The 21,888-nt window shown below is 38.2% G+C and overlaps 1 protein-coding gene across 1 annotated transcript in view; it reads left to right on the forward strand.

Annotated features, from left to right (window-relative positions):
* The window catches only part of TMX4 (thioredoxin related transmembrane protein 4), a gene marked incomplete at its 5' end in the record, with an annotated part of 61,838 nt that overhangs the window by 37,593 nt on the left and 2,357 nt on the right, over positions 1–21,888 (forward strand). Inside the window, 6 exons of the mRNA XM_080615970.1 lie at positions 8,451–8,566; positions 13,719–13,764; positions 14,780–14,908; positions 15,872–15,917; positions 18,119–18,220; positions 21,043–21,106. Of these exons, the coding sequence (XP_080472096.1) occupies positions 8,451–8,566; positions 13,719–13,764; positions 14,780–14,908; positions 15,872–15,917; positions 18,119–18,220; positions 21,043–21,106 (503 nt within the window). The remainder of the gene's footprint in view (positions 1–8,450; positions 8,567–13,718; positions 13,765–14,779; positions 14,909–15,871; positions 15,918–18,118; positions 18,221–21,042; positions 21,107–21,888) is intronic.

Raw genomic sequence — 21,888 nt, forward strand, 5'->3', positions numbered from 1 at the left:
AAGTGGGGGGAAGTCCCTGTATGGGGTGGTCGGCGTAGAGCCCGTCCTGGGGTGCCTCGATACGGGAGGAGAGAGGCCGGGCGGTGCCGGCCTTCCTGTCCCGCTGAGGGGGGTGCGGGAGCGGCCGTGCTCCTTACCCGCCCCATGCAGTGGCAGGCCCGGGAAAGGTGTTGGGGGACACACGCAGGGATTGCTAATGCCTGTGGTCCCCGCTTCCACCAAGCGTTGAGGGCCCCGGGCGTGCAGGCACACGTTCACCTTACGTGAGATGATTGAGTAAAAGGAGCTTTCCCTCAGCTTCTCGTTCCTGAGCGGGCACAGCGCGCCCCAAGGTTAAACCGGGCACGTTTCAGTGAGCTTGTCGGCTGTGTTGTTCAAGACAACTGGTTGTTAGGGAATAATGTCGCGCTCTACACCTTGCACTGCTTACCTGTTTGGGACTTTGGCTGGATGGGTTCTGTGCAAGAGAGGAAGGCTGAATTTGGTAGGTAATATTTAGTAGGAGCAGGCTTCTGAATTGTGTGTTACACAGCACCCTCGTACCCTCACTGCTGTCTGCGTTGGTCTGCAAGAGATCTACCTCTTCAAGAGAGGTGCATCACATTTCATTATCTTCTCAGTGCTGATGTTGCTTTATTCTGGTGACAGATAGAAAGGGTTGCCTATTGCTGGCTGGGGTTTTCATAGTCATAAATCAGCTAGGTTGGAAAAGATCTTTAAGACCATCAGATCCAACCATCACTCCAGGACGGCCAAGTTTACCGCTAAACCGTGTCACTGAGGACCTCATCTACATATTTAAGTGCTTCTGGCTAACTGTAGTGGTGTCATGGCTTCACTTGTGACATGATACTGTTCTTGAAATGCACGTAAAGTTTTCTTGTTGGAGGCTAGCTCACCTGCTTACGTTTAGAAGGGAGGAAAGGAACTTGAGAGTTGTTTAAAGATAGCAGATGAAGAAAAAAGTAGTTTAAGTAGGCTGTATGCTCACATGATATCTGTGTGCTGTGCAGTTATGAAATAGGATTTTATTGGAGCGTGTGTGCTGCTGTTTGTGGAAGCGCTTGAGTTTGAAACTGAGTTGGCCATCAACCTCTGAGCTTGTGTTCACTTATAAATACTTATCCAGCTGCTTTAAGTTTTCTTTTAGTATTGGATTTGAGTTATCCAGCCTCTTATTTGGGGGAGGGACTGTCACTTCCGCTAGGGCTTTACTGCTCAGAATCCTACTGGACACGTGCTATTAATCAGTGCATAGATGAGAATAATCCTGAAATAGTTGATTGAGGCACCCAGGGATCCTCACTGTTGTGGCTAAGGATTTGGATTTGATTTTGAGTACCTTTTTCCGCTTTTCATTTATTGTGTTCTAAAAAGTGGGAGAAGAGATGATCTTGGAGTGGGAGCAGAGAAGTTTATTTTGTAAATTGAACTTTTTCCACTTCTGACATCCTAGTCCTGTGTGCAAGCTGTGGTTTGAAAGTTACTGATTCACACACGCGTTGGTGAGTCTTAAGGCAGAGGAAGGTTACTTATGGTGATTCAGAGCGCTTCTTTCTAAGGGAAAATACTTAATTAGTGGCACATGCCTCTGAGGAAGAAAGAGGAGAGGAACTGACTGAAATCAGTATGATTGGGAGAGTGAAAGTTGAAATCCTGTGAGTCTTCACTTGAAAGATTGTACTGTGTTTTGGAGTGACAGGTAGCTGACAATAGCAACAGAGGCGAAGTTAGGTTTAGTGCTAGCAGAATATGGTACATGTTGCTGCATTGCTTGAAATAGGCTTAATTTTACGTACAGTGTTTGATGTGTGAAAGATCCTTGGTTCTCCATGCTACTTTCTGTGGTACAATTCTAGTGGTTTCTGCTTTTCTTCCAAATGAGAAAGAACTGTTGGTTTTATTGTGGATGATAACTCAATGCTGCTGTTCTGTTAGTGAGAGTTTGAGATTTCTAATTGTGTCTAAAAAGGCTTGAAGCCTTCTGCCCTGGTAGGAATGGGTCCTATTACTTCTGTTTGATGTTATGTTTTGGATTTGTGAAAGTAGTGTAGATACATTAAAGTATGCCACCACTTTGTTGTTGTTCTCAGGTGCACAAAGAGAGAAACTTAAGTCTGAAATTACTTGTGTGGAGGATTTGTAATGCAAATGGGACTTTTTCTTCCTTCATCCCTCCTAGCTGACTTGGCTGAAAGTATTTGGTTATTCATAGCTGACAAAATTGCAGGCACTGGAAGCACTGCTGCATTTCATTGATAAAAACATCTGGATCACTTTGTGTTCCTGAAAGATATTGCAACACTTTTTGCTTACTATCTGTGCAGCGCACAGATCCTCACTGAAGTGCTGTGGGTGTGATGCTGGAACAAACCATTTCAAAAGGTTTTCTTATTGCCTTGTTTCTAGTCTGTAGCTGCAAGATAATGATTTGTTAATGTGAGGAGTTTTTCTTTTGTCCTTAATATTGTGCCTATCAGGAATATTGAAATTTCTGATCTGTTTATTTAAGAGTGCATTTTGCATTTGGACACATAGCTTGCTTCAAGCTTGATTTGTCTTAATTTAACAGTAGATTCAGACAGACAACCCCCTCAACAATAAACTTGTAGGCTTTGTGCCTCTAGTTACAAATGAAACTATTTAATATGCTTCTGTTGCACCTGCAGTACTTTAGGTGTTTGCCCATCAGGGAAAACTCTAGCTTAGTTCCACACAGGGTGTTAAATGCTTTGGTTCCTGCTTGTTTCAGTACAGACTTAGTGCTGTGTGTATCTAGAAAATAATGTTTTAATGTTCTATTTTAATTCTAGGCAGATGAGCATTGGGAGAATAGTGTAAGTAATAATAATGTTTTCAAGGCTAGTTTATTATACCTAATTTATAGGCCTATATTTTATTTTCTCATTGTTATTTATTGTTAAACATTGTCTCTCTATCTAGTAAGCCAGTTTATCATAAGGGTTCAGTCCTCCCACTAGCACTTTTGTCTGTAGTTTTATGGAAGTGTGCTGCAAATCTAGCTATATGTTTTGGTATTTAGATGTTTCAAGCCATTTGTTTAAAAGCATTAAACCACTTTGTGTAAATAAACTCTTGAATAATACTGAAAATTATCTAACAATCACTGTAACTTGGATTGAGAGTTCAGTAAGATTGGGAATTTTCTGTCACCTGTGACAGTATAGTTCTTACTCTTTCTCAGTTTGTTAGTATCCAGGCGTCTCTTTGTCCTGTTCCTAAAATAACCCAAAACAAAACCAGGGCTACACAACTAAAAAGTAGGGGAATGAAAAATGAAGTTACCAAAGCTCTGTTTCTGAAGCTCCTGCAGCCCTCTTGACTAGGATCAGAGGAAGTGACGAAATTATCTATGGACTCTTATTTAATAACTGAACATGTGGCTCATTACTGTGCTGTGCCTTGCCTGAACAGCAGGTGATACAATGTGAAACTAAAATATCCTGGTAGCAGATGCCTTACTATTATAGAAGGGGCCAAACTATGTAGAATGATGGAACTTAGTCTGCTGAAGTTCTAGAAAATTCCACATAATTTTTCAGTGATTGATTTGCTTTCTGATTTAAAAATAATTTTTCCATCTTAAAAAAAAAAAAAAAAAAAAAAAAAAAAGCTTGTGAATGGAAAGTTGTTGGGGTCTTTTTTTGATTTGCAGATGGTATTCTTGTCTTTTTCTTGATTTTGAGACTAGAGAGCTGAATAATTATGATATACCCTGCCTTGCTTCTCATCCTGTTCTTGGAAGTTTAAAATGCATTTCATTACTGAGCTGTTGAACAAGTGGAAATAGCAGTTGAAATGTTAACTTGGAGCTTGCATCCTGAAACAACTTCCCCAGAGTGGTGCCTTGGTGCGCTGTCATTTCAGCGGGCTCAACCATGATCTAAGGCATGTGAGTGGAGCTTGGCTGGAGAATCCAGGGAAAAAACCTCCTGTGTTTGCTGTTTGAGGTAGCTGAGCATTTGGCAGTTTGTAAAGAAACTTGGTTAACTTCTGTGGAGCAGCTGGTTTTGCGTTGTGAGATCTTGCCTGGCTGTTTTGGAAGGGTTTTGACACAGTGGAGGAAGCTTCTTGTCAGCTTCCAGAGCGTGTACTATTGTGGTACAGGTCTTGGTAGATTACAGGGACTGACTTCTGTGTCTTTGGTACCACCTGCTCACTCAAAAACTAGACAAACCATACAGTTGACCTTCTGAAGCTTATTGTTTGTTGAAAATAAAAAGCTGCCTATCCTTCCTCAAGACCTATATGTATTTAGGAACAAGGAGGGATCAAATGATAGGCTTAAGGTAACACCCAAAGACAACAGGCACTGTCTTTTTTGCTATGTATGCTTATGAAATCTATAGCAATAAGGCAAAGCTACTTAAAAGACTAAAAGTAGTAATTATTTCATGCTGATACTGTTTTTAGCAATTTACAAGGTACTGTCTCAACATTTGGACCTCGAATTTGTGTAGTACTCAGAATCTGAAATCCAGCAAATAGCTTGGTTTCCAGTAAGTTATGTGTCTTGAACCAAGCAAAAATAGACTAAATGGGGAAACTTTCATTTTGCCTAATTTGCTGTTTTCTCTTCAGCAACTCCTCTTTTGCCTGTATCCACAAGCTGCTTTTTCCTTTATTCCTGGTTTCTTGCAACTTTGTGAAATTGCCATCGAAGTGGAGAATGGTATTTGAGGTTATGTCTGATTGCTGCTGATAGTGGTAGCAAGAAAGCAGATAAAAAGAGACAGTTACATTCATTTGAACATGAGTGAATTCACTATCCAAGCAGTTACAAGAAAGGAGATTGGTGGCTTGGAGTTGGAAAATCAGTAAATCTTAGTGAAGTCATTCTGAGTTTACTGATCAACTCTAGTGAATGGCACATTTTCTCCACCTAATTTTGACTGAAGTATGTTTTTTATTGCAGCCATCAGTGAAGTTGCTGGTATTTGTAAACCAAATTTTCATCTTTTATGCTTTAGATCTGAGATAGGCACAGACTTCGTCTTTGACTTTAAGAGTTTGAGATTTTGCTTTTGGATTGCTTTCTTTGTGCTGTCTGAAAAAGCTTCAGGTATTGTAAGGGATTGGAGTAGGAACTTGAAAACACCCAGCTACTTTGAAATTGTGATTTTAATCCACTTAGGTCAATTCTTGCAATGCACCTGACCAGAAGATAGATGGTAGTTGCCTTATTTGTGGAGAGTAGACAGTGAGGATATTTGAATTGTAAAACTTTGTGCTCTGTAAGAGACGTGGTAATGCCACAAATGAAATGTGTGTTGAGAAATGTGCTTTACCTGCCTGCAGTGAATAACTTGGCAATGTGTAATTTACAGTTATGTGGTGTTTTCAATCTGATTTTTAAATGTGGAGTTCAGTAAATTGCTTTTTAATGTGCAATAGGCTGCTGAAAATTCCTTAACCAGATGCCCAGGTCTTGATTTAAATTCCAAAGGACTTTGATTTTAAATTGGAAAGACCTGAGTGATGTTTATTTGGCACATTTGTAGGGCACAGTGAAAACAAGTTAATAGCTAAAGGTACCCCCTTGTGCAAAGGGAGAAGCTGGAGCAACAGCCCCCAGATTTGGTGGTCTTGACAAGGTGCTAATGATGTCTTTGTGTGTCTGTGGAGTATGGCCTGAGAAATTTGGTTACATCTGCTTTTGTAAGTGACCTGGTCTTGCATCTTGTGACTTGATGAAAAATAATGCAGACTGGCCTCACAGCACACACATGGATCTGCGTTTCTACTCCTACAGATTTTTGTCTGGGGAATATAAGAATGATAGTAATACAATGACTCCTGTAGGAATATGTATCAGCCACAGTTCTAAAGGATTCATTAGAAGCCTACATTGAAATAAAGTACCTCCTTAAGCTTCAGTTCTTCAGGGTGCAAAAAGCTTTTGGAAACTTTTGATAAAGGTGACCTAAGTGGTTTACTCTTCTGTAGCTTACTGAAAGAAAGGTTTAAAGACTGGTAGAAACAATAAGGCAATCCTGGATTCTGTAGTGCTTCAAATGCTGCATAACAAATGCAAGACATTAAAGCCTCAGAGAAGTGAGGATGTTAAAGTAAACAGCAGTGATAACTCTTGAAAAATCTGATGCCTATTGCAAGTTCTCTCTTGTATAGGTGTAGGGACAGGGTGTTTACTGGCTGCCAAATTGGACATGTAATTTCAGGAATGTAAAGTGAATATTTTAATCCTGATTGCCTATGCCAGTGTTCAGCATGAGTGGATGGATCTTGTAGCATCAGATGTGACTGTTGCCTTTCCATATCCAGTGCTGGTAGTAAAAACTAGGAAGCCAACAACTGAAGCTGCTTGTGAAGTTTGCTGTTATGTTCAGTTACAGCCAAACTGTGAAAGGGGTGGATATTAATGCTGCTTTGAGCTAAAGAAAATATTTATAATTACATCAGTATCAGCCATGTATAATGAATATTCCACTTGATTTCAGTTAGGAGAAATGCTCATGAATGTCAAATATAAATGTTGATAGGGCCCAAATTTCTATTTCAACATCAGATAGTGCCTTAAACAGGCTAACAAGTGTATTAATCAGGAAAATCTCATGGTGTGAGTTTGATGCATTTAGGGAAGCTGCATTTAGAAAACATTCCAACTTCATTCTTCAATTTTAGAGCAAATCAGCAGCATTATCTGATGTATGTATGGAGTTTTTTACTTACCAGTCAAGCTACTGTCATTAAATAATACTGGTTTTAAACTACAGTATCTGTCAAACTATTAATTAAAAGCCCTCTATAGGCTAGCAGCACAATGGCAAACAGCACTGCACATGAAACTTGTTTCCAGCATATTTTTAAAAGATACCAAGTGTCTGTTTCTTGGCAGGAAAAGATTTGTGTACTTTTTTGGGATATTCTTGCACAGAATGATGTTGATTCAATAGAACCAAGGTATTTGCTTTCATACTTAGAATCATAAATTTCTAGTACAGTTAAATACAACATGTATTTTTAAGTTGTATCCTTTTAACTTCCAAATGTCACAATTTCCTTTTTTAAATACTGAGGTTTCAAAACTGCCATAAGGTACTCAGAATTAAGTTTGATTCTATCTCTTCTGTTTGGAATTACCTGGTTTAGGTTCAGTCTTGTTTACATGAAACATCTGCCGGTGGCTGGAGAGATCTCTGTCCGCAGCCACTACCAAAGTAATCATTCCTGATCAGAAGAGAGCCAGAGAATAGGAAGTGCCACTCTTTAGGTCAGATAGTAGTACTGACAGAGAAACTGAAGGAGTAAGGGCGTTCCTTGTAGAGATCCCAGTTAGACTGTAGTAATGTGGCTGACAAGGATATTGGACTCTGCCCATGAAGAAATTTGTTTCTGTTGCTAACAATGAACGAGGAGTGTGGTAGCATCTATGAATTACTGTGAGAAGTAGTGTGTCTCTAGACCCCCAACTTTTGCTACCAGAAATCTGCATGTATACATTTTCACCTCCACCCCCCCCCCCCAGTACATTAGCTTAAATCGTGTAAAGGTAAATTTATTTTTAAATTTTTAATTTAAATTAAAATTTAAATTTAATTTAAATTAAAAAATTCATTTGTAAAAGGACAAGTCTGTGTATGGTCAATTGCCATGGCTCAGTTACATGCTATACCTAGCTGTTTTATCTTACTTTAATTGCATGTATGCTAGACCATTGCCAGCTGCACAAGTCTGACACAGAGTTTGTCAACCAAGTTGTGGTAAAATACATGCAAATGGCAAATAGGGGTTATCAACATTTAAGCATTATCTGATATTATCCTTTCATATTAGCTGTTCTGTCTCTGTGTTGATACTATCAGTAACTTAGTTTGGTTATTCCAATTGGTAGTATAGAAAACTCAGCTCTTGAAAAATGCTTTCTTATTTTGCTGAAATTAATCCTGGGGAAAACAAGACTTGAGAAGGACATTCTATCTGAGCAGTAGGAATTTGATATGCACTCCTTTTAAATATCAAAACATGCTGTCAGAAAGGGAATGTTTGGATATACTGAGTAGTGGGCTAAGACAAATGTAATTTCTAGAGATTCTGAGATGCAGGAAGTCAATGCAAAGTGTTACAGTGAAGGATACTGCTTCAGAGGACAGCCTGGCTTCAGTAATTCAGATAGCTGCCATGGAAATGGATTTATTTCATATGCAAATAGAATATATCACAAATGGTGAGGGCCTTGGATGTGAATTTCTCAAATCTGTGGAGATCTGGTTTTGTTTTAATAACATGAGGAGGAACATAGGGATTGATAAAAACCCTACTTAATTGTCTTTGTAGACTTGCAGAAAAATGCTATTTTTTTTTTCTTTGTGTTTTGTGATTGATGTTTGTGTTTTACCTATATGGTAAATAAATATGAGTACCTAGAACTGTAAGAATATTAATATATTTAATCTCTCTTCCCTCTCCAGCTATGCTCCTTGGTGTTCAGCTTGTCGACAGATTGAATTGACATGGGAGAATTTTGCAAGGGAAAGTGAACATCTAGATATCACTATTGGAAAGGTGGATGTCACTCAAGAACCAGGTAGAGTATGAAACACTCTTTTAATGGAAGGGATTATTTAATATAAGTACCACTTAGTATTGTGGAGTGTGCTTTCTTTTACTGGAGTACCTGGGATACCAGCCAAGTCACAAAAGAGGTTTCTAAATCAAAATAATGTTATCTACATTTTGTTTCTTCATAGAGTTCATCCATGTGAGCCTAAGTTTATAAACTCAAAGGATTAATGAACTAGGGGAGTTATCTGGCTTAATACTGTATTAAAAGGGGCTTATTCTCTATTTTAATCTACTTCACTGAAAGCTGTTGCCTGTTTCATTCCTCTCTCCAAACTGTCTGCACAAGAATCTAGTTCTGTAGCCTCCAGTTACGAAGAGTTTCAGGGTGTGGTAACGTTACCACAGGGTGAGCCTGCTTTAATAAGTTCTTAACTGTTTCATGATGGTGCTGGATGGTAGTCTCATTTAATTTTAGTAGTGCTTTAAAGTAGATGTCACTGTTGCTTTCTGTTGGTGATGCACATCTGCAAATGTGTTTCTAAAAAGGGTTTTCTAACTGGTCACTGAAACATGAATACAATCTTATTTATTCCCTTAGTGACACCCTCCAAAATTATGAACACGTTCGTGTAAGCAGTACCAATATTGTTTAAACCTCTGCATCTCTTGGGAGTGCTTCATGCTTGTTTTGGCTTTGAGAGGGGATAAAAGATTTTATCGGCAGTATCAAAAGACTGATGGAGTTAGGCAGAGATATTACTAGAATTAAAAGGCTAAGCTTTACAAATTTTTACTTTTAACCATTAAAAGTGTGTGGAAAACATGTCCATTTTATTAGTTGAAAACACACTAAACAAGTGAGCTTTGTCAAATTTATATCAGGCAAATTACTTAAACTCTGATCTCAGATACTGCAATTGAATTTCACAAGAAAATGACAGCTGCTCTAGACCTTGTATGGGTTACTGTATTGTTAAAAGTTTAGAAGTATGTAAAACCTGATGCCAAAAAGCTGCTGATGTGGGGCTCTCCTTTAGTGTGTATATTAATTTTTAACTGTATATTAAACAGATGAGTTTAAATATTACTTTTTCCATAGATGTAAATTTAAAGCCAACTTCTTCACATTAACAAACTAATGATTACTCTGAAGTTAAGGCTGCAGATGGGGTTTCGTTATAATCCTATCCTGTTTTCTCCCAATTAGAAAAGGATTCTTTTGCTTATACAGTATTCAAATAAAAGGATTTCCATCTTGATTGTGGATTTGGATATGACTGACTTAAAAATGCACTTTAAGAATTGAGGCTCTAAAAATACTTAAGGTCTCAAATTATTCTTCCTGGCAAAAAAATTGAATGGTTGTGTTGGGATCTCAAGGGGTCACGTACTTGATGCTTTCTTTTGGTGTGAATTTTTCTGACTGCTGAGTGATGCCAGGTTCTTAAGACCTTAAGTGTGACTTTTAACCAGAAGTTCTTTAAATATTTGAATTTCTAATTGCGGAGAGTCTTGACCTCTGAGAATATTTGACTTCTGCAAGTTAAAGGACTGACCCAAACTGATGAGTTTGCATCCAAGCATGCGTAATATGCCTGAAATATCCAGATCAGCACAAAGCGTGAAAACTGCAGCCTCTTCTAAAATTAACAAATACCCAAACTGGAAAACAGAGATTACGTATTTAACCTTTGGTGCTGATGTAATTTTGAAGATGTATGAACTCCTTTGAAAGCTTTCCAAAGTTATTGAGGTATTTTTACAATACGCTTATGCTTCAGCCTTTCGATTGGTGTGCTTAAGGGCTTTATCTCCTGTTCTTGCTTGCACAATGGTACCTTAATTAGCTTTACTTATATAACCCCTTCATCAAATTGAAAGTAGTAAGAAATGCATTAAATGGGAGGAAGACCACTAGATGAGTGCAGAGGTGCATAAAATTACACTTCCAAAACCTGCAAGTGAAAGTAGCCGTTCATAGTGCTTAATTACAGCAGATGTCCAAATACTAAGTCCACCAGAGCTTTAATGGATTCACAGCATGTGTCAGTTGCTTAATGTCTTAGTGCTTAGTGTTTCCTTTTTTTCTATTGAAACACTCAGTATTTCAAGATCAAGTAATGGAGATGCTTCCCTATCTCAAAGTTCTGTATGTTTGTGAAGTCTTCTTTAAGCTGCTAATCCCAACATTTCACTGTTAAAACAAGACTTCTTGCATTTTCTGTAATCTTCTTTGAGTAGTTATTGGATGAAAGCAGCTGTATTTTTAGATGACATCTGTGTTCTCTGTGTATTTTAGGGTGTGCGTGTGCAAATACTGAAGGTTTTCTCCTCTTCTTGAGTAGCTGTTAACTTCATAGTGGGTGCATGTTGGTGCTTGATTTGCAAGCAAAGACAGATGCTTAATTGTATTTCAAGCTAACTACCCAGTTCAAGTTTATATTAAGCACACACAAGACCAATTTACTGTCTGTTCTTAGCCTTTTACAGCTGGCTGCTCACAACTGGTTTTACTGATCAAAGGAGGTGCCTTAGATAAGCAACAAACCTCCAACTAAAGTTTGGGGGGTGGTTAGATGCATTTTGGCAGAAAGATTTTTCTATTTTGTGGATGTCATTATTCTGAGGCTGTTGATAGTAGCTTTAGATTAGGCCACTGGTAAGGGAGCTAGTTTTCTATTTGCCTGACTAGCATTTGTAAGAATTTCAGAGACTTTTTTCTGTGTTCCCATGACTTTCTCTGCTCTTAAGCTCATTATTGTTCTTTATGGCTCTCCACCTAGGTTTCTCTTGAGCAGCTGTGCTGTCTGTTTGATTAATTCTACTGTTACACTTGTGTTCTTGTTTACTTTATACCTCCCTGTGCTGGCACAGCTTTTAGCTGCTTTATAGTTCTCCACCACCCTGCCTGTCATAGCAATAAAGGCAGAAAGCTGAAAAGTTGAAATGAAGATGGCTTCCTTTTTGCAACCTTAAAGGTGCTTGTACTTAGTTTGATTTAAGCATCTTAAAAAAAATCCCATTGATTACCCAAACAACAGCAACAACAAAAAACCCAGCCCACAACCATTTTTGGCCTGTTCCATGAGGGAATTCACACTAGGAAAAACATTACTATTGAAACTTCTGAAAATACTTGGCTTAGTTCAGTCTGGCTCGTGTTTGTCTCCAAAGACAGAAACTCTCTTGCTACAATCCTTTTTCCACAGCTTATTCCTTGTGCCAAAAGATGTTTGCTTTATTGAAAACCAAATTAGGACTTAATTTCCCAAAAGATTTTCACAGAACTTTATAAAGAGAAAAGTTAAATAACTGATTTGTACTCTTTACTTTGATACTTATATGAATGGCAGTTGCTGGCAAGAGGATTAGCCCTTACTAATGGAGTTGGACTCTGTATCTAGGGGTTGTAATCTCTGAAGTATTTTTTTTCCCCCAAATAAACTCCATTAGTAGCACATTTTTCATTCCTGCAGTCTTTAAATTTGATGTGTTGAATAATAAATGGCATTACAAAGCACTTAGGTGTGTTCTTCCTCTCACTTGCATGTTTTCTAACTGGTAGGAGGTGGTAGTGTCAAGTAGCCCTGACTTTCTTCAGATTTGGAAGCAGAGTGGAGAGTATCTTCAACTGACAGCTTAGCTAGTGGAGTTGTATGGCCAGCCTGCATGTGAGATGTTAGGGGGCTTTTTGCTTTACAGCTGAGCCATGTGCTGGGAGATCTTCACTAGTGGACTTAATGAAGCACTTGCACCTGTTACTCTGTAGCAATACTGAGCAAGGCTGGAGAACTTCAAACACCTTCTGCCTCTCAAGCTGCTTTTAGATGCTTTGGTTTGTATTTTTTTATCTCTGTCCTATGAGTTACCTTGTCACTCTCTAGTGATACTTGTAAAAAGATTACTATGTATTTGCCAGTCAGTGAAACAACTGGTTTCAATGTGGAGATCAATTCTAGTTAGCCTCTAGAAGCCCTACTTCAACCTTCATTTACCCTTTCTGCTCTCCTGTGTCTGATGCTGACATGACCCAGTATCTGAATGGGGCCTACAAGGATCCTGGAGAGGGGCTCTTGATCAGGGACTGTAGTGATAGCATAGGGGCAATGGGTTCAAATTTAAACAGGGGATGTTCAGGTTAGATATAAGGAAGAAATTCTTTACTGTGAGGGTGGTGAGGCACGGGCACAGGTTGACCAGAGAAGTGGTAAATGCTCCATCCCTGGCAGTGTCCAAGGCCAGGTTGGACAGAGCCTTTGCCAACATGGTCCTAGTGTCAAGCATCCCTGTCCATGGCAGGGGATTTGGAACTAGATGATCTTGAGGTCCTTTCCAACCCAAACCATTCTATGATTCTGTGATCCACCCTTCTGAATGGTGCAAAAATGACTCTTATGTCTTAAGTTAGCAGTAGTTTATAGAATATTGAGACATCTGAAGCTTTTTTGTCGATCTTTTGGAACTAGATGATTTTGGGGTCCTTTCCAACCCTAACTATTCTATGATTCTATACCATTTTTATTTACCTAGAGAGGAATGTTGCATACAAAGGAAGGATAAGAACCTAGAACCATCCAAAACATTGTCTTGCTACAGTCATGTTTATGAAAGAGATTGAGCCTTCCTACAGAGTATGACTGGTTATGCAGTATGTGTGGATTATTTGGAAGAAATAACTTCTAGTCAGCTAGAGGATGAATTGTAAGTCATTATTGTCATTGCTGTCTTTTATTGTGGCCCCACTTTCTAGATGAAACAAAGGTCATCTGGATGAGACTATGCACACAGCATCCTGGAATTATGGGTGTGTTAGTATGGCTCTTCTTTCTCTCGGTTGCAGGGGCATGCTGCTGGTCTGGTCAGCAACTTCAGCTGTGTGCAGATAGCAGTTTAAGAAATCTGTGTAGAAAAATTACCTTGCAGTAAACATTCTTCAGGATCAGCATTTTACCTTAATTTGTTGGCAGTATTTGGTGTCTGTTACAGTTTGTAGCATTTTTGAAGACAAACTGTTAACCTGTATTTACAAAAGAGTGATAAAAGCTATGCAGTCTGCTGCTTTCTAATCTACAAATACAGATTTGTACATATTTAGGTATTTATAGGTAAGTCAGGATGCTGAGAAATTTCAGATTTATCTAACCATTTGATATGTTTTTTTGTTCTCTTTCTAGGCTTGAGTGGTCGTTTCTTTATCACAACACTTCCTACAATTTACCAGTAAGTGTGTCATACTGGAAACAGTTGCCTGTTTCAGTATATATTTTTTCCTGTCCTGTTTGAACAGTGGCATGGAAGATGAACAACTGGCTTATTTCACTTTTGTCAATCTCTGAAACATTCTTAGGAACTCAGTGCACTTAATGAACAGAAAGGCTGTACTTTTAACTTAAGATGGAAGGTTGTCCTACAAACAGTTTTGTACCTGAAGTGATGCTTTTTCAGTACTTGGTAAAAGCTGATGCAGGTTTGCCTTCTAGAAACCTCACAGTATGTGCGCAGACATACTTGACCTTATCGAAGTGTCACTAAAAGTTCTCATTTGAATAAATGACTACATAGGTTGCATGTAAAACAGTACAGAAATTTTCCACTGTTGTGCTGCTTCTGTTGCTGCTTAGAATCCTTCATCTGTTGACTCAGTACCAATATGTAGCTATTGCCTCCTCCTTGTCACTTGTAGTGAAAATGAAGAAATACTGACTTTTTATTTCAGTTCAGGTTGTTGCAGGAGTTTTGATTGTATGATGAAGTCCTCATCTGAGACTTGTCTTTAGTTTAAGTGACTTTATTATGTTCTCTGTTATCAATACTGCTAAAAACAGATAAAAAAATATGTTTGCTGTATCTCTTTTTCAATAAGATGTCATTCTTTAAACACTAAGCCCTTAATTAAATAATGGTATTCTGAGTTTTAATTCTGAGTTTTAATTATGAGTTGTGTCTAGAAATGGTTTGGTTGTCAACCTTGTGCTTTTGTATTTGCTGTAGCATGAGTGAATATTTAAGAAAAAGCAGTTTTAACAAATGGCAAAAAGCTCATGCTGCTTAGAAATTGAGACCTTCCAGCATGGATTTCAATTTCAAGGCATCCTGAAAATGCTTAGATGCTCAACTTTGAGCAAGTCAAATCTATAGATATGGGGATTTTGGGGTGGCTTGGCTTTGGTTTTTTTTTTTACCATGGATACAGTTTAAGGGATATCTCTGTTAATGCCTGTTTCTGGTTCTTCAGTGCCAATGATGGAGTATTTCGCAGATACCGAGGCTCACGGACATTGGAAGATCTTCAAGGTTATGTTTTAGAGAGAAAATGGGAAGCTGTGGAGCCTGTGGCAGGATGGAAGTCTCCATCTTCTATAATGTAACACTTTGTTTTTATTAACAAGAAACATGTTTTATAGCTCATTATTCATTCAGGGTGCTATATTGACAGCTTATAGACAAAAGGTCTTTATTCCCTAGACATGTAGGCTTTGCAGAAGCAATCTGTATTGACAGCCTGCTTTTCAGTTTCCCACCATTTAAAAGCAGTTTATTTTCTGCATTTGCTTTTGTTCATGCCTACTAAGGCTTATTTATATCATCTTTGGAAATACATATAGGAAAAAGGTTCAGCCACTGGGCATTACGTGTGAGTTTTGATATCTGATGAGTACTGGAATTAAATGCATGTTTATGTATGCTTATGTATGTTTATGTAGATTCAGGACTTGTGGCTACTTGGGGCAGGCAGCATTTAGCTTGAAGGATTTTTTGTTTATTTGTGTACAGCGAAGTCCTGTGTCCTCCTTTGAAATAAGAAACAGTGTAGTGCTTACACAGTATATCAGGATTTGTTTTCAGAGCATTGGATTTGCTTTGAAATAGCATAGAATGCCTGCATGAGATAAAGGGTGAACCAAAGATGTGAGTGGCCTGAATTTCATTACGGTTAAAGCTATTATGTGTAAACCCCTGTCAAAGGTCCAGTGAGTGCCCTTATTTTTCATCTGAGAATGAGGAAGAGCTGCAGGATATTTAGTAATGGGGAGAGGAGCTACAGGGCTACGTGCTGCTGTGAGATGGGGAAGAGGCAGTTATGACTGCACAGGGTTAAGCTTTGGAAATGCTATTTCTTGATTATGCTCAAATGTTATTTTTCAAGTCCTTGCTGCAGTGTTTTGCAGTGAGCTGGCTTAAATGAACGTAATGCAGAGAAAACGTGTCTGTTTGCAATAGCCTTCATCTGACAATTACTGGGGCCTGAATGGCATTGAAAGTCTATAGAATCTTTTTCTTTTTAGAATCTCTTAGAACCTCTTCCTTCTATTTCTTTGTTTTCTAGAATGCATGGCATGGCAGGGCTATTTCACCTCTCCGAATACATCAGGGTAAGTAACTATGTGGTAGTGTTTTCCATCCTCCCTTAAAATAATAATCTGTTTAGAAGTCAAAACCGAACTGAATATTTTTATTATCCTTTTATGAAACTTGAATTTTCCTTACGTTGACTGTACATTGGCTACATCATATCTTTGCTCTAGAATTCTGCAATACTAATAGACTAAGCCAAAAATAGCAGTTTGGTTATAAAGATTGTTAATACTGAAAATACTTACTGTTCTTGGTGTAGTTAAAATGTCCTATCAAAGTGTGCTAACAGGATAAAGTAGTTTTTTGAGAGCTGCTGCAAAAATAGCTATAAAAGACACGAATATATTTAGTATCTGCCAGGTTCTTTCACTTAATACTATTCCTAAAGACTATATCCAGGTTAATTTTCAGAGTTGTAAATCATGCTCTTCTGCAGTTTGTTTGCATCTAGTGTATTGCACAGGAGAAGCGCGAGGGTAATGGTTTTATTATTTTAGCAAGAATTTCTGCATCTGGATTTCAAACCCAATGCAGTTTGCATAGGAACACCACAAATTTGGACAGTAATTATCAGCAGTAAAGGAGAAATTCTTAACATGCACTGAAGTATGCTTGGAACTTAAACATGTTTCAAGATACTTTAGTTTGGGAGCTATTAAAGGTTTTCCTGTAGTATGCAAATACTGAGAATTCTCAGAGCTTTCCAGTTTTGGTACTGTTCTTCCTCAAAATCTTCAAGTCTAGCCAAGATTGAGAGACTGTGTTTGACTGTACTAAAATGTCTTAGTATTGTAACGTGCTACAAGAAATTAATATAGTACAGTTTGAACAGAGTTTGTATTGCTTCCAGTGAGTGTTTTACCCAGAGTCAAACAAAACTTTCAGTTGTTAGGTTTCCTGTACAAGCTATCTTTGATTCTTTCTGTCACTGGATAATATTAACTTTTTATAGCCTTCTGGCATTTCTCTGCCATGGTTGCTGTGTAATGATGTTGTCTCTGTCTAGTTTCCTTCCTGAAAGATTAAATGCTCTGGGAAGAGCATACTCTAATTTGCTTTCCGCTTCGATGAATATTACAGCTATACATTTCCTCACTCTATGCTGTGCCGTTCCTGCATATGCTTTAATAAATGTTGGAAACTGTTCTGACATTTAAATATTGAAATTCCAGGGTCTTTTTTGTAACCTTCAGAAAATGTTGGTAGTGGTTTGTTTTCTAACGGATATGCTCTTGGAAGAGGTCTAATGTCATTGTTTACTTCCTATCAGACCGTCTGACTCAATGTGATGTTCAGTCAGTTGGATTCGTAGGTTTGAATAACAGACTTCAAAGAAACGTTAATACTGTATTCAGGTTATCATCTTTAAATTTATAAGTGAAATCACTCAGTGTCTGCTTAGAGTGGCTCCTTTTAAGAACTAAAGAGATTACGTAAGAACTAAATGGCTTAATTTTAGTTAATGAATGAATTCCCAAATTTAAGGATGTATTTTGATCTGGTGCAACTTCTAAGTGTATCACTGCTTCCCAGATGTAATTATGGGGATGAAGCTCTGCATAACGTTAACTTTTTTCACTTGGTGGTGTGTTTGTGAAGTGGGTAGGAAAAGACACTTGATTTAAACCTGATTTGGTTGCTTTTTTGGTTTTGAAATGTTTAATGTTAAATGTTAAGTGGCTACCTTTCTTAAATAATCAGCTTCATAGACTTCTGTTAGTGCTGTGACTGTAGTTATCATGGGTGCTTACTGTGTGGTCTCATTCTTACAACACAGGCCATAAGAACAAATGCACAGGTTCATGCTGTGGGTTCGTCGTCAGACATTCTGTCTTTGACAGTTGGCACTTTCTTACTAAATATAAGGATAAAGAACGTTGTGATATTTTCCTGTGTGCTGTTAGGCTTCCTCATACATTTATCCACAGTAAGATGACATATGGCATCTCGAATGCTGAGTATCGTAGGAAGAAGGAATTGTTCATCTTTTGCTTAAAAAGCCTTTCAATATGAACAACTCCATAAAGAAAAACAAGCTTTAATGATATCAAAAGATTTATAGTATGACATTCCAGGGTGACCAAGGCTTAAGAGAGAAGATGTGAGTAAATACTGTTAAATGAAGGTCTTAGAAATCAATTTATGTAATGGTGACAGAAGTGTAAATTGCAAGTAGTTTTAGGTATGAAGTTATTAAGTATCTTTTTCTCATTTCCAGCAAATTCATAGCTACTTCACTGGCACTCTTGGAATGCATGTTTGGATGTCATATGCAGTCTTCATCTTAGTTACTTTATTGATTGGCCTGTTCCTTGGTTTGGTAAGAAAACGTATTACTTCCTTTTTCTCAGTTACCTAGAACTTTTGCATCGCATTAAATTGTGAAAAAAAGAATAAATTTAACTGGTAAGATATACTGAAGTACCTTATTTTAATGGTGTCTCTTTTCTCCCTAGTATCCAGTGATACAACGCATAGGAATGGTTTGAAGCTGTGCCAGGGGGGTTTAGACTGGACATTGGGAAGCATTTCTTTACTGAGGGTAGTCAAACACTGGACCAGGCTTCCTAGAGAGGTAGTCGGTGCCTTAAGCCTGTAAGTGTTTAAGAGGCATTTGGACAATACCCATAATAACATGCTTTAACTTGGGCAGCCCTGAATTGCTCAGGCAGTTGGATTAAATGATCATTGTAGGTCTCTTCCAACTGAAACAGTCTGGTCTCTTCTAGTAAAATTCTCTAGTATTCAGTACTGCAGATCCAGTCTCCAGTATTGTAGCCTATGTCTGGTAAAGGTTGAGACTGGTTCACTCAAATAGGTTCACCTCTTTATGAAATCCATACTTCAATTTAGGTTTCTTTAGTCCATCCACTAAACAAGTGAGTTTTATCTCAGCCTCTTGTATCTAAAAATTTGTACTTAAAGATTGAATGCATGTTATCAGAATTGTGTGAAGACTTTAACTTTCTAAAAACACTGGCTTGATGGAGAGATTTTTATTAGCTGGAGTGGGATTATGTTTGTGGGAGTTAGCAATTTAAGTGTGCTGCTGCACTCCTAATCAAAAGGATGGCAATATGTTTTTAAAGGCTTTGAACATTCAGGGTTTAAGTGATTTACTCTATTCCTGGGCACAGCTCTGTGGTTACAGCTTGGTTTTAATGAAATCTGCCGTCATTTCATATCTTCCCCGTGATCCTTTGGTTTGACTTCTCATTACCAATTGAAAAATCTGACTTCTCTTGCACCAGAACTGGTGCATTCATGTATCAATCTCTAAAACATCAGGAAGGTTTTTCAGACAAACCTATTAGCTATATATGCAAATATTAAGGACCATATCCTGAGCCCTCTGTCGTTTCATCAGTGGAAACAGTCCAGAGTTGCTTCACCTGTGGAGCTGGGTGGAGACCTCATAGCAGCCTTCTAGTATCTGAAGGGGACCTACAAGGGTGCTGGGGAGGGGCTATTCATCAGGGACTGTAGTGACAGGACAAGGGGTAACGGGTTCAAACTGAAACAGGGGAAGTTTAGATTGGATATAAGGAAGAAATTCTTTACTGTGAGGGTGGTGAGGCACTGGAATGGGTTGCCCAAAGAAGTTGTGAATGCTCCATCCTTGGTGGTGTTCAAGGCCAGGTTGGACAGAGCCTTGGGTGACAGGGTTTAGTGTGAGGTGTCCCTGCCCATGGGGGACACCTGCAGGAAGCTTGCAGGGGGGTTGGAACTGGATGATTTTAAGGTCCTTTCCAACCCTAACTATTCCATGATTCTGTGATTTGAGTGGCGTGGCTCTGTGACCTCTCAAATAATCAATATTAAATGAGAAACTGAGCTGGAAAAGGAGATAGAGATGGGAATAGATGTTTTCAGGTTAGATATAAGGAAGAAGTTCTTTACAGTGAGGGTGTTGAGGCCCTGGAACAGGTTGCCCAAAGAAGTGGTGAATGCTCTGTCCCTGGCAGTGTTCAAGGCCAGGTCGGACAGAGCCTTGGGTCATGGTTTAGTGTGAGGTGTCCCTGCCCATGGCAGGGGGGAGTTGACTCTGGATGATCTTAAGGTCCTTTCCAACCCAAACCATTCCATGATTCTTTCAGACAAATTGTTTGGTCCATGAGCATGTTCTGCAACTGCAAATGTGGTTTAAAACAGTTAACGCTGATAACTGGTTTAACTGACTGGTTTAACTAGCTGCTAAATTCACATGGCGGGTGAAAAATGTTGTTTCTGGCACTTGGATCTCTGCCCTTCCGGCCAAATATTAGTGATATAAAGGAAAATCAGGAGTGTGTTTCTTGGTAGTAGAGGGGTTTGATTTTCAAAGCAATGTGTGTGTTTAGACACATTTTTATACACATTGTGTACAGTATTGTTCTATGTGAGCAAAAGTCTTTGATTATACAATTTAAACAGCTGCATTTTTCTTTATTTAAACTTTCATCACCAAATGAATGCAAATCGAGTTGGTGTAACAAGGAGCAAATGAATATGAAGATTTAACTCAAACTTTGCTTATTTCTCCTTCACTTAAAAATATGAATAAAAAATGAAAAAGCTGAAAATATGTAAAGTTAATCTCAGCTTTTTCTAAAAAGCTTTTCAGTGATTTAAGTGTATTTCTTTAACATGGTCTCCTCTGTCTCTCTTTCTTCCCTTTGCGTTATCCTTAGCATGTGACAGTGAGACAAATATCTTCTGTGCATTTGAAGTTCTGCTTTAAATAGCAAGGACAAAAGGTGGAAGTGCACATCTTGTGTTGGATAGCTGGGGTAGGGATGGAATAACACCCTGAAACACATAAAATCTTGATCAAGATTGTTTCCTAAGTTTTAAACAAATAAAAATCCTCAACTGTGTTCTGGGCTTCTCTTCTTAAGATGCCAGCACTTCCAATACTGAATAAATTTAGGGAAGTAGGAGGCAGAAACTTTGTAGTAGAAAACAGAGAATGTTGGTTGCTATACACTGAGAAAACACTTTCTTTCAGTGTTTTTATTTAGGTCTTATCTCTGAGGAAAAGAATATCATTTTCTCAATCTTACTGTACGTCTATCTTAAACGGATGGGTAAGAAAATACTTAAAAATGCAGGAACTGTTGGGATGATCTGCTAATAAATGTCTTTATTTTTATCTTTATGCAGATGCTAGTTTTGATTTCAGACTGCCTTTGCCCATCCAAGTCAAGATACAGCACTGAAACATCTGGTAAGAACTCTTAAGTGGGTGAGGTACTGTAGGTATAATGTAAACTTGTAGGAGGGAGGGCAATACACTGTCAAGAACTTAGATATGAACCAGTAATCCTGGTATTCATTTTAGTCACACAGGCAAAGATTAATATGTTGGGCTCTAAAATATTGATATCAAAACATCCACCTGGAAGATAGCAAAGCAGAAAGAAAAGAAACCCTGAAACCCAAAAGTAATTTGCTCTAGCTTCTAGTGTTGAAGGGAGATACTGGTTTGTTTATTTTATGGAAGTGCATATTCAGTAGACCTGTTGCTTAAATATCAAAAGGAATTTGCTTGGCAGGACACTTCCACATCCTAATATAGGGAATATTTTATATTAGGAGATGCAAGATTCTGAACCTGTGAAATTGTCTTCATTATTTGTTGCTGGTTAAAGGAGGAGATGGAGGGAATCAAACGATCAAGAGACTGCAGGCGTGGAGACAAGAGAAGGTGTTGCATCTCCTTAACATAAAAGAAGAACACTCACATCTTCCTGATCCTTGGTGGGGGGCTTTTGAATATTATTCTGCTCCCTATGGACATGGGAGGCAAAACCTTGCACACAAAATATTCTCTTGTCAGCACCAAATGTGTGTTAAGTTCCAGAACACATTTTGGTACATTTGTGTTAAGTGAAGTCAAAACTTAACTGTACTTAAATCTATTTTGTAGTTGTGTACATTTGTGTATATTTGTTGTGAAGGTGAAGATGTATGTGACACTTGACAATAAGACTTTAGCCAAATCTAGAA

The sequence above is a fragment of the Psittacula echo genome, assembly GCF_963264785.1.
Source record: "Psittacula echo genome assembly, chromosome: 4".
In the NCBI taxonomy this organism is placed as follows: domain Eukaryota; kingdom Metazoa; phylum Chordata; class Aves; order Psittaciformes; family Psittacidae; genus Psittacula; species Psittacula echo.